Source organism: Amblyomma mixtum, chromosome 2, assembly GCF_055824585.1.
Source record: "Amblyomma mixtum isolate Tamu chromosome 2, ASM5582458v1, whole genome shotgun sequence".
In the NCBI taxonomy this organism is placed as follows: domain Eukaryota; kingdom Metazoa; phylum Arthropoda; class Arachnida; order Ixodida; family Ixodidae; genus Amblyomma; species Amblyomma mixtum.
The window spans coordinates 62,153,781-62,165,239 of record NC_143013.1 but is presented as its reverse complement, the minus strand read 5'-3'; the positions used below and the strand labels follow the sequence as shown (position 1 = coordinate 62,165,239).

At 46.8% G+C, this 11,459-nt stretch overlaps 1 protein-coding gene across 1 annotated transcript; it reads right to left on the bottom strand.

The window, feature by feature from the left end:
* Positions 1 to 2,344: 2,344 nt before the first annotated feature.
* LOC149359520 (uncharacterized) lies at positions 2,345 to 3,599 on the bottom strand. Its single transcript, XM_089569067.1, has one exon. The coding sequence runs from the start codon at positions 3,588 to 3,590 to the stop codon at positions 2,388 to 2,390; it is 1,203 nt and encodes a 400-aa protein (XP_089425193.1). The 5' UTR covers positions 3,591 to 3,599; the 3' UTR covers positions 2,345 to 2,387.
* Between the last annotated feature and the right edge of the window lie 7,860 nt (positions 3,600 to 11,459).

Below are 11,459 nucleotides of genomic sequence, written 5' to 3'. Positions count from 1 at the left end.
GCGTTTTCGAAATTTAAAGAAAACTGATATGGATATTACTTACGATGGGCTACGTGCCTCTCAATATATATGGAGCCTAACAGCAATAGTTGTAAAGTTAACTATTCAATATTAGATAACCAGGCTGCTCGTTGGAACGTCGTAGCGGTATTCAGATGTACACTACCCCACAAAATGCTATGCCTCCATAAAAAACGCGCTTCTGACTAAACAAACCTAGTTTTAAAGATCCTGTCAAGTCTTAGGTTACAGACCCTGTATATTCTTTTGCGGTGCCAATATATAGTATATGACTGTCGTGTTGTTTTTTGGAATTACGCCGTAGGGTGTAAAGTGCGCCGGGATATTTTGATACGTCTTTACAAAAGGCTAAACAACCAATTTAAGAGGTGTGGCTAGAGACGACAACCCGCATTGTCATTATGAACGGAAGCACATTCAAGTGAAAATGGCTACCTTCACAGTAAACGCTCCGGTTCACGCAGCTATTCGTTATATGACGAAAAAAAAAAGTATGTGACGCTTGTGTACGTTTTTTTTTTCTTTTTTTGCCGAAATTGCGCTCTGTAGAGAAATTGTATACTCATAGTTTTTACGCGTATAACACTAGTTTTCCGTGTGCGTGTATCAAACTATACATATCAACAAACGTGCAGTTTTTATGTTGCATACAATGACGCTCTTCTAAAAGCACGCCCGATTTGATAAGGAGAAAGTATGTACTAAATGAATAAACAAATAGAGGTCCGTAAGTTGCTCAAGTCGCCGTTTGTTCAAACAGTATGTAGCAAGCCTGTTTGCGCGATAAAAATTCTGCTACTGTGCATATCACTTTGTTCGCTTGTACGTGGACTCATTAAATTCTCATTCATTTCCTCTTTCCAGTGGATACTGAAGACTCGGAGGCATTCGACAGGTGTGAGAGTGCCGAGGTCCAAGAGCCTCCCAGTTACGTCGACTGGCTGGCAACAGCCGGCGACCACACGGTCCTTGGTGAACCACGGGCATCCACTCCAGACTCAGTCAGCGAAGACCTGGAGTCGTCCACATGCCCGTCACCGTCGGTGGAGACGTCTGTACTGGCTTACCGTAGTTCCAACGTCACAACATCCCTACGCCCTGGTTCGACGGCCAGCACGTGCACTCTGCCTCCTATCAGCCCCGTGCCCTGGAAGTCGGGATGCACGCCGCCGCCAGAATGGCCGCCACGAGAGTGCCGCGAGCCTGGCAGGCTGTGTAGAGCGACCGACGGCTGCGCACGGGAGGCTCGCAACCATTGGCAGCCGTCGCCGATGCTCCGGTACTACATCTGGGAGCAGCAACAAGACCCCGGACCCACGACCCAACTACGAGGAGTGGAGCGATGGCTACATGATCGGGAGCACAACGATGGTGTCGAACGTATCATGCCCAGCTGAGCCCCAAATGGCCTTGGTGTTTAGGTAAGCTGAGAAAACCAATGCTATTTATATTGTAAAAACATATTATGAGTTAGCATGTCGACTCTCAGATATACTGTATTTAAATGAGAATGACATATATAATCGGATCGCAAAAATGAACAAGGGAGGGGAAAACCTCAGGTTGCTTGAGCCAACGTTTCGACAAGGGGAGTTGTCTTCGTCTGGGCAAAGCGTTCATCATTGGCAGGGATTAAATAGGGCCTTCGCTCCGAGGAGGAAGGCCCCGGGGGTGGGGAAGGAAAGTGGTGTGAGAGGGGATGCGTGTCAGGAAGGGGAGGGAGGTGAACCTTTATTCGTTAAGCTGCAATAGTGGAAAAACTTATATCCGGTGGGTGTGTAATGAACAAAGGCTTTGAAGGGGCTGCGGCGGGGGGAGGCGCTGTAGGACCTGAAAAACTCAGATAAGAGGATTAGTCAGCGTGGTACAGGGAAATGAGAAGAAGGCAAACAACATAGGCTGGCACTGGAAGGCGGGGCATTTCCAAGGAAGGACAAGGCAGGGGGGGGGATGGCTCGAGTTCAGAGAAAGCCAAAAAGGTGGGGCGGACGGGGCAACAGGAATGTCATGGTTTCCGAGAACTGATAGTAGGGGATTAGGAGAAAAAAAAAGGGGGGGGAGAGTCACAGGGAGACGGTGAGAAGGCCGGAAATGTGGTGGAAGATATGACGTGGGAAGGGTGCAAAGAGCGATAGTATACTCGGAAGTACTTGTATTTGGCCGTGTTGGTTCATAACTTTTCAGGAGGACACAGGGGCGCAACAAAAGACCCGGACATAGAAGCAGACAGGGACAAGCCCTTGTCCCTGTCTACCTCCACGCCCGTGCCCCCCATCCCGCCCCTGTGCCCTCCTGAAAAGATAATATACTTATGCGAGGTTCTAGGAAATGGTCTGAGCACGTGCAAGACATTTGTTAATTTAAAATTATGCTAACCCTGGAATGTACCTGAGAGATTCCAGGTTTCCTCTAGACATGTTAATCCCTGTTGGTTGCAGTGTTTTAAATTTGTGGATCACGAATGCTTCTCTGTACTTTCTGTCCATAGTCGACTTGAAGCCTGATTGAAGAATGAACAATTTGAGTTCGTCGAATTTGTGATGGCGTTGATTAAAATGGGTCGACACTGCCTTTTGTTCATTCCGTGTTGTGTCAGCCCGGTGCCCGTTTAATCTGGCACTCATTGTTTGCCCGGTTTCCCCGATATATTGTTTCTGGCAGAAGGAGCACTGGAGCATGTAGATAATATTGGACGATGTGCAGTCAGAACTAGTCTTTATATCGAAACTGAAATCGTTTGCCGTACTTTTAACCGTAGTGTCCCTTTGTAAATGTTTGCAAGTCTTGCATCTAGGTCGAGAGCATGAAGTTACTGTCGGTGGTGGTTTCTTACCGAGCCTAGCATGCACCAGGATGTCCTTCAGGTTTGTGTTGCGTCTGTATGTTACCCTTGGTGCGTAGGGAAATATTTTCTTGAGACGGTCGTTACCAGTTAAAATGGGGTGGTATTTCCGCAGGATATTGTTTATGTTTGGAAGCGCGTTTGAGTATTTCGTTATAAGTGCAGGAGGTCGTTGACTGTTAGCTTTTGTTCGTTTTTTAAGAACTACATCTCGTTTCAAAGTGGTTGCTCGTTGGAACGCATTATTGAGGGTTGTCTGTGGATGGTTTCTGGTGATTAGTGTGTTTTTTAGCGAGTGTAGCGAGTGTAGGTGTTTCAGGTAGTCGTCGTCGTCACTACATATTCTTCTTAGTCTCGTTGCCTGTCCTACGAATATACCTTGTTTGCAGTGTCTTTGATGATGGCTAGTGAAATCTAAGTATTGTTGTCGGTCAGTGGGCTTCCTGTAAAGTGTGGTTTTGAGCTTGCTATTTTCTAAACGGACAGTGGTGTCAAGGAAATTAACTTGCGTTTTCGAGGAGTTGAAGGTGAATTTAATGCTAGAGTGGCATGAATCGAAATGTGTGACGAATGTCTTTAGGGTCTCAGCCCCATGCTCCCATATCATGAAAATGTCGTCTATGTAACGCAGGTATATAAGTGGTTTTTTTAGAAATGAATTTAGAAGTTGAGATTCTAGTAGCCCCATAAAAATGTTCGCGTAAGTGGGTGCGAAGGGAGTGCCCATGCTTGTTCCAAATACTTGAAAATATTAAGAGGAATCGAATTCAAAGTAGTTGAGTGTTAGTACCAATTCAAGTAGCGTGAGTTACACTTCAGTTTCGTGCGGGTGAGGACTTTGAGTTAGAATTTTGGAGAGCGCGTCGATACCTGTGATCGCAAAGGACCATCAACCACACCCTCTCTCTACCATATATAATCGGAGGTGTGCATGTTTACACAGTCGGTTCATTCAGCCTTGGGTTTCAATCAGTGTAAACCAACTCTCAGGCCAAGGACAAGTACATAGCCGAGCGTCTTGCTGCAACAATATTTTTTATTTGTTCAGTCGCTTGTCGTTACGTTAGGGCACAAGATTTTCTCTTTTTTTTTTTGGCTGCAGTAACCTTTCACAAGCATTTTTGAGTTATTTCGCTGCAGAACTCTTTCTTTGAGCAACAAGGCTTGCCTTCTTTCTTTCTCGCCTAGAGTTTCAAATCGAGGATGTCATACGAAATCCCTTTGCAGCTTTACCAAGTGACTCAAACTAAATCGTGTTCTTTTTGCGCCCACAGAATTCACGCTGCTGCGTGTTGGCGAAGCTTTGACGTTCTCACTGGACCAGTACCTGCACCGCTACCCGTCTGCAACGTACCATGAGCAAGCTCCCGAATGCTGTCAGATGTGTATCGGCAACTAACAAGCCAGCAGCGATTAACGTCACGCTTTGTACAGAGTGCGGAATAAAGCTGTCTATCTTTTCACCACTTCCTATTTGAGCGATTGTTTCTATTCTCAACTCGCACGGACAGTGTCGCCGCCGCGCGGCCACCACTGGCAGCGTCCGGCGCAACCTCTCTAATGTCTGTTCTGTCAGCTAGTTCAGTGCCGCAGTAAGTTTAGCATATTTTGCCTTCTAGATTGCTTTCTTCTCTCAGCCAAGGTACCAGGTTAATATAATATACGTCTGCTTGTGTCACGCGCAGAGTACAGACTGCAAAGATGAACGCAATCGCGTTGTCAGTCTGTCACAGTGCTCGAACTCGGCGATTAAAAGTGACATAAACGTGCGCATATTTTTTCGAGATCCTGCAGAAATTAAAGGCTGTGTTCTCGTCGCCTACATAGTTTGAGCGAAAACAATAGTTTAGTAATCTTGCAAATTCAAAACAGCGGTAATATATGAGGGTGGGCAAGAAGCAGAACGCCACGACTGTAGTCGGAAGAACGCAGCGGCTTTTCCCCTTCAAAAAACGCCCTTCCAGCCCGTGCCCCTCCAGAGCGTAAGTGTCGGATACAACTTAAGAACAATTGATTTTCCCTGTCAAAGGATCCACTTCCAGCTAATTAATGCCTTAGGCCAATTCTCATGACTCTGCTAGTGTAACAAAGCAGGAAATAGTAGATTCAAGGGGTTTATCCCTTCCCACTGTGGGCAGGGATATTCCTCCCTCTCCAGTGTGACGTCGCTCCCTGCATTGTCACGCTAGCAGAGTGATGAGAATCAGCCAAAGGCATTGGCGGCTGTGAGTGGTTCCTTTGACAGGGAAAAGCCGCGGAGTTCTTAAAGATCTGAACTGACTTTTTACCGCGGGAACTCAATCTACAGGTTCCGAGCATCGTTAGAAACTTCGAATTATTGTCCTTTGCGGCCGATTTCCCTAATTCAAATCGGATTACACGTCCTTGTTCCCGCTTTTTTTTCTTACTCTCTTCTGACGGTAGGAGGAGTCAACCAACGCGTGGAGTGGCTTTCAGCCAGTTCTGTGTCAGCTTGCAGCTCTACCACCGGCGGAGTAATACGTAGCGATCGGCGAAAGCAAAGAGACCACGCGTATTTTTATTTCCATTTGCCTAAATTGCAGCTATGTAGTCTCTGACTGGATGTATGTATTCACGTAAACCTAAAAAACAAAAAAAAAAGCGAAAGTGAAGCCACCACGTGACTGCCTGAAAGACAATCCACGCATCAATCGACTCCTCCTACCTTCAGAGGCGAGATCAAAAAAAAGGCGGGAGCCGGGACGTTCAATCCGAATAAATTAGGAAAACCGGCCTCCCAGGACAATAATTTCTAAGAATGCTCGGAACGTGTAGATCGTGTTCCCGCGGTAAAAATAGGAGTTCAAATTCCTCTTTTTTGCACCTTTAGGTTGTATCCGACTATAGGAACCGGGCGGCCGTCGCATGGCACCACCGTCGCCTCAGCGGAACAGCGCCGCCCGTGGCAAAAGACTCGTCAGAAGAATGAGGAGGGAGCGGCGTATAGCCGATTGCGCTTGTTGAGAATGGCTCCACCCGTCGTTCTGCGGTGCGGCTTTCAAAGCTTAAATAATCGCACGCAGTTTTTTCGATCAGGCTATCTCGAAAAATGGAAGAGCCTTCACGAGGCAAGCCATGTGTACGACCAGCGCGAGTGTCAAGGTGTGTTTTCACGCACTTATTTGGTGAGTGCGTACCACAGAGAAAGTTGAATGCGCCAAGCTAGGAAATGGACCTGGAAGTAAGCGCATTTCATTCTTTCTGGCAACCGTTGTAATACACAAAACGGCTTTCACATGCCGTAATACTGCCTGTATGCAGTTGGACGCATCAAGGAACATAACTGCAGCAAAATTCTCCTCCTAAAGCCGGCCTATACATGCAGACGACCGATGCAAACATGCCGCGGAGCTCGCATTCGCCCTTTATAAAGAAACAGCGTCGTGCACGAACGCCAGTCGAAGTTGGGGGCCGCCTTCTAAGAATACTTACCCGAAATCTAAAAGGCTGTGTTTATGGGACGATGGTACGTAACCTCATTGTTTACGGCAGAATCGAGGCGAGTTTAAGGCTAATACGAGGGTGTTACTTCTATTTATTTATTTTTATTCCATTTTTAAATGTTTATTTTATTATTTTTCTCTCTTTCTGTCAGTGCAGAATTGTAACATTATATGCCTTGCTTTCAATTTGCCCATAAAGCCATCGTCCCGTCTGCGATCTCCCAGCTAACACGTCCCCTGTCGTTGCGACGTCCAGTCTGACAGCCTACACCCTATTACTACCCCGTTAAAAGCTCCTCTTTCCAGCAGTTAACCGCCTTTGTCTTGGACAGTCCGCCCGTAGTCGGTATGTGGCCGTTTATTTGAGGCCGCTGCGTTGGCTCAGTGGTTATGGCGCTCGGCTGCTGACTTAAAAGACGCGAGTTCGATCCTGTTGGCCGCGGTCGAATTTCGATGGGGGCGAAATTCTTGATGCTCGTGTACTGTGCGATGACAGTGCACGTTAAAGAACCCCAGGTGGTCTAAATTTCTCCAGCCCTCCACTGTGGGGTCCCACATAGTCTGAGTCACTTTGGGACGTTAAACCACAATAAAACAAAAAAACCAGTTTATTTGAGGCCAACCAACGACAACAGCCACCGGCATGCGTTTCTAGAATAAACTCCGCTGGAGAGTAAACAATTGCTTTGTGCGGAAAGGCAGTGCTTTTTGGCTAGATTGGAGGAGAAAATAGCCGTGCCAAACTTCTCTTGCTGTTCCTTGAAAGAAAATTCCAAGGGTGCTTTCAAGTATGCTTAGGTGTAGTAATGCGAAAGCATCTTTTTTACTGCTGCCGGTTATGTTGCCGCGTGTTCGATATTTTATGCCTTTGCCGTTTCTAAGTCGTGTCCCCGCTCTAACTTCGGTTCTACCGCATCCAAAGACGTGGGTCCCGTTGCTAGAACGCCTAGTAATTAATGTGTCAATTTAGATAATTAATTGACTAATTCATTAATTAAATCAGCAGTTCGATTAAATTGCGGACCAATGAAAGAATTCACAAATTGCCTAATTAATTCGGTCAGTAAGTTACCCAGTTGATTAACCATATTGGTGACCTAACTGAATGTAATGCAACTCAATTGTTTATTGAAATAAATAAGTAATTAACAAATTCACAGGTTCGATTAAACTAAAGCTTAATTTACTTCTTGACTATTTCAACTATTTAATTACTTCACCAATTAATTATGTACCCTTTTAACTGATCATCTTAGTAACTTAATTATCCATGCATGTTAATTAAATATTCATTCAATCAACTATTTTATTAATTAACCCGATAATAGATGATTGACATTGCGTGCGGACGTGTCGTTTCTGTGTTTCCTTGTCAGCCCCTTTGATTGCGCTGATTTAAACTTTCAGGGCACACGAGTACAGGGCGTCAGCCCTGCCTAATTGCCTTGAGTCGACGCTGAGATGCGGCTCCTCCTCCGTTGTTGTTGGCCGCTGGTGGAGTGGCACAAACCCACGAGGGATTAGCCACGGTGAGCCCGGCGCAGGTGGCTGGCTGAGCTTGCTCGTCCTCTGCGAAGCGCACACTGATATGCGCACTTCTCAGCACATGTGTGAGCAGCGGCGCATGTGCACACGTGGCACTCCAAATTGACGGAAGCGCTGCTGTCACTGACCGCTATCCGAGCTTCGATCCCAGAATCTAGGGAAAGAAAACCCGCGACCATCTTCCATTGCTGCACTCGTTTTCTCGACCGGCTCGAGCAGCGCTAACAAGCGCAATCGGCCAATCGAAGTGACGTACGTTTACGACGTAGTTACGTGCGGCTATCCCGCCCGGAAGAATCTCCGATGCACGCGGATTCCAAGCGGCAGTGCTGAACGCGAAGAAAACATGCCTGCGAAGCAAGAGTTCGTCTGCTACGTGCACCTCAAGCATGGCGGCCGGCGGCGGCGCACAGCAGTGTCGCAACGCGGGTATGCGCCAGGGCATACCACCTATGTCCACCTGTGGGTTTTAAGGCGGTTTCTTTAAAGTTTTTCTGAATGGCAAACTGGGCCATTTCGTCAAAAACGACTTGGGGCAAAACAACGAACCCGCTTTTTTATCCGGAAGCAAAAGGGAAAGCTCGGACTCACGGAAGTGATTTGCAATATCACGCAGTACCGGCAGGTTGTCTTTCTGTCCACCGAGGCTCTTTTGAAGCATGTCCACGCCTTCAGCATGGCACCAAGCTTTGTCGTCGCTGTCTACCTTTGCTGCGATCCTGCGGACCGAAGCCAACCACACGTGCTTGTCGACCGCTGTCTTAAGAGCGAACTTCGGTCCACGTTTCAGGACTCGCTGAATGGAAGGAGGGACCGAAGCCTCCCCTAAGAAGGTTACCGGGACAGGAGCTGTCTTTCCGCCGGCTTAGGGGAACTCGAGATGACTCTGGCCCAGAGGGTTTCCCCTCCAGCCCTCACAATCGTCTGGAAGTTGTCCAAGCTCTTAAATTCAGAGCCTCCGTATCCGGCTAAGTTCAGGTAAAGTATTCTCAACATGTCGTTCAAGACTCGCACTTTTCTCCAACATTCCGATTTCAAGATCTTCGCAATCCTTTTCCAATGTCCGACAGAAGGGGGAATGCAGCCGAAGAGGGATGAAATTTGAGGAAGGCAGAAGTTCTTCCTCGGACAAAATGCCAAGTACCTTGCTTGGCATGTAGTGACAATAATGAGGCTGGAACATTGCACGCACTGTTCCTCGAGTGGTAGGACACAAAGAAAAGAGCCCAGCGTAGAAGAAATGAACTTGAGCAAAGTGGTGTTCTGAGCCAGTTGGTAAAGCATGTTTAAGGGAGGCGTAGCGCGAAAAAAAGACAGGGACGAGACATAATGACTCTTTGCAGTTTTTAGATCTAAGATTGCATTTTAACAAGACAAGCCACATTTGTTGGGCCTATATGCCACGCTAGAAAAAAGCACCGTTACCTTTTCATTCCTCACATTCAAAACTTGTCAAACGTGTCATTGCTTCTCTGTCTTTTAGATCCGCGCTTTCCAAGTCGTGTATCCACAAAGTGGAGTTGAGTTTTGATCTGCAGGCCACACGCCTCAGGAATGCAGGCTACCCTGCGTCGTTGCTCACTGTTGTTGTTGAGGGTTTGCTTAAGAAGTTGCGAAACCAAAAAAGGAAACCTGATTCCGGCAATGGAATAGAACATGAGAAAAAGGAAAAGAAATACGAGGTGGTACCCTACATTCACCCCGTATCTCATAACTTGAAAAGAATAGCGGGAAAGTTTGGTGTGGACGTCATCTTCACGGCTCCTCGCAAATTGTCGAGCCTTTGTGCACTTTCAAGTCGAAGCCAGAAAGAAACCGGCTGGCAGTGTTAATCATGAAACTAAGTTTGTTGAGTGCAAAGTAGGTGTCGTGTACGAGATCCCTTAAAGCTGTGGCCGTGTTTATATAGGGCAAAGCGGTCGTTGCCTCAATGAACGCCTAAGAGAACATGCTAGGTCCCTCATTTCAGACAAAAGTAAGAATCTGCCTAAGCATTGCTCAAGTTGCGGTTGTCATCCACTTTTCGAGAAAACTAAAGTTCTCGGTCACTCTAAAGAACAGCTAGCAAGGGAGGTTCTTGAGGCTTCATTCATTCATAAGCTGGGAAGAGATAAGTGCATCAGTGAAACGTCGGTAGTTCTGCTTCGAAAGGAATCCATCTTTATAAATTTTAAGTAGTCGCTTTCGCGTTACCGCTCGAAGGTTTGGCACGGGGCTGTTCAGCTCTTGTCATGGTGATTAGGTCGTGTTCGAGTCGTGCAAGGTCAGGTTTATCTTTCCGCTTCATCTAATCAGTTGTTGCTGGGCATGCGCGTTTGGTTCCTCGAGCTCGGGAATTCGCTTCATATTTTTCAGTTGCAAGTTAGCGCTGGTTCTGTGTATTGTGTCTCTCTCGTCCCTGTCTTTTTTTTTCACGCTACGCCTCAATTAAACATGCTTTACCAACTGGCTCAGAACACCATTTTTCTCAATGAAAAAGAGTGACAGTCAGCGGCGCCCGAAGACGAGACAGCGATATGTGGTGGAGCCAGGCGCAAACGATCGAACATGACTTCTGGGGACCACAACCACGCAGATTACTTCGAGCTTCTGTGGGTGCCGAACACACCTTTTTAGGCTAACGTATGTTATATGCAGTCGTTTGGTAATCGCTGAAGCCTACTTGACCGAAACCTCCCACACCGTAAAAAGGTTGTTTTTTCATAGTACACCCCCGCATATGCTACCCACAAAACATTAAGTTCCAGATTCAAGCAGTTAAGGTGCTAACGGCACGCAAAATCCCAGTTTTCAATACCGAAACTTGAAAAACGGGCGCCATTGCCGCCCGCCGGAGGTGGCGCATGTTTGAGACTGGAGTCCGGACAGGTTAGGAGCTTCTGCTCGTTGCGGCTAGTGCAAAGCTCTGGTACCGGTAGCGCGTGCAGCACTTTCCGCAATAAATACTGGTTATATATGAAAACACACATCTTAAATCGCGCGAAACGCCCCCGAAAAAGTTTTAAACGTATTTTGTTTCCTGTAGTAGACTAAAAACTCCTCGCTCAAACTCAGCGAAGATGACAGCACCGCAATTCTAGTGAGCGTCCTGTGCCTGGCAGTATTCGATTAAACCTTTGCAAAGTTCGGACATCACGAAGAAAGGAGGCATATTTAAATCGAGAGCTCGTGTAGGCGTTGTTTGTATTTTCCTTCCCGCAAATTGCCTATTCCCGGGTTAAAGTGACTCATTTAGAATTGTTAAGTCAGGTTTAGCGGGAATGGCCTTTCGATGGAATGCCACTAGACGCAACCGTAATTCACCGACTCCCACGGGATAGCAAATGTGATGGAAAAGTACATTTAGGCACAAACACATTAAAAAAAAATGTTGAACGCAGCGTACAGTGATTGCCATCCCCTCATTGTGAAGTGACGATTAAAACTCACCGAAAACTTGCCGATAAACTTAGCAAAAAAACTCTACGCGGCGTGCCTCTTTCATGAAGGATTAGTCAGCTGTTCGGCTCCTTGAGTGCTTTTCCATTGTCGGACACAACTAAAGAACGCAGCAGCATTGGCCCGTCAAAGGGACCCGTCCCATCCCA

Bases quoted from the DNA above. Each gene is read 5' to 3' on its own strand.
- LOC149359520 (XM_089569067.1), bottom strand. From the start codon at position 3,590: ATGGGCACTCCCTTCGCACCCACTTACGCGAACATTTTTATGGGGCTA.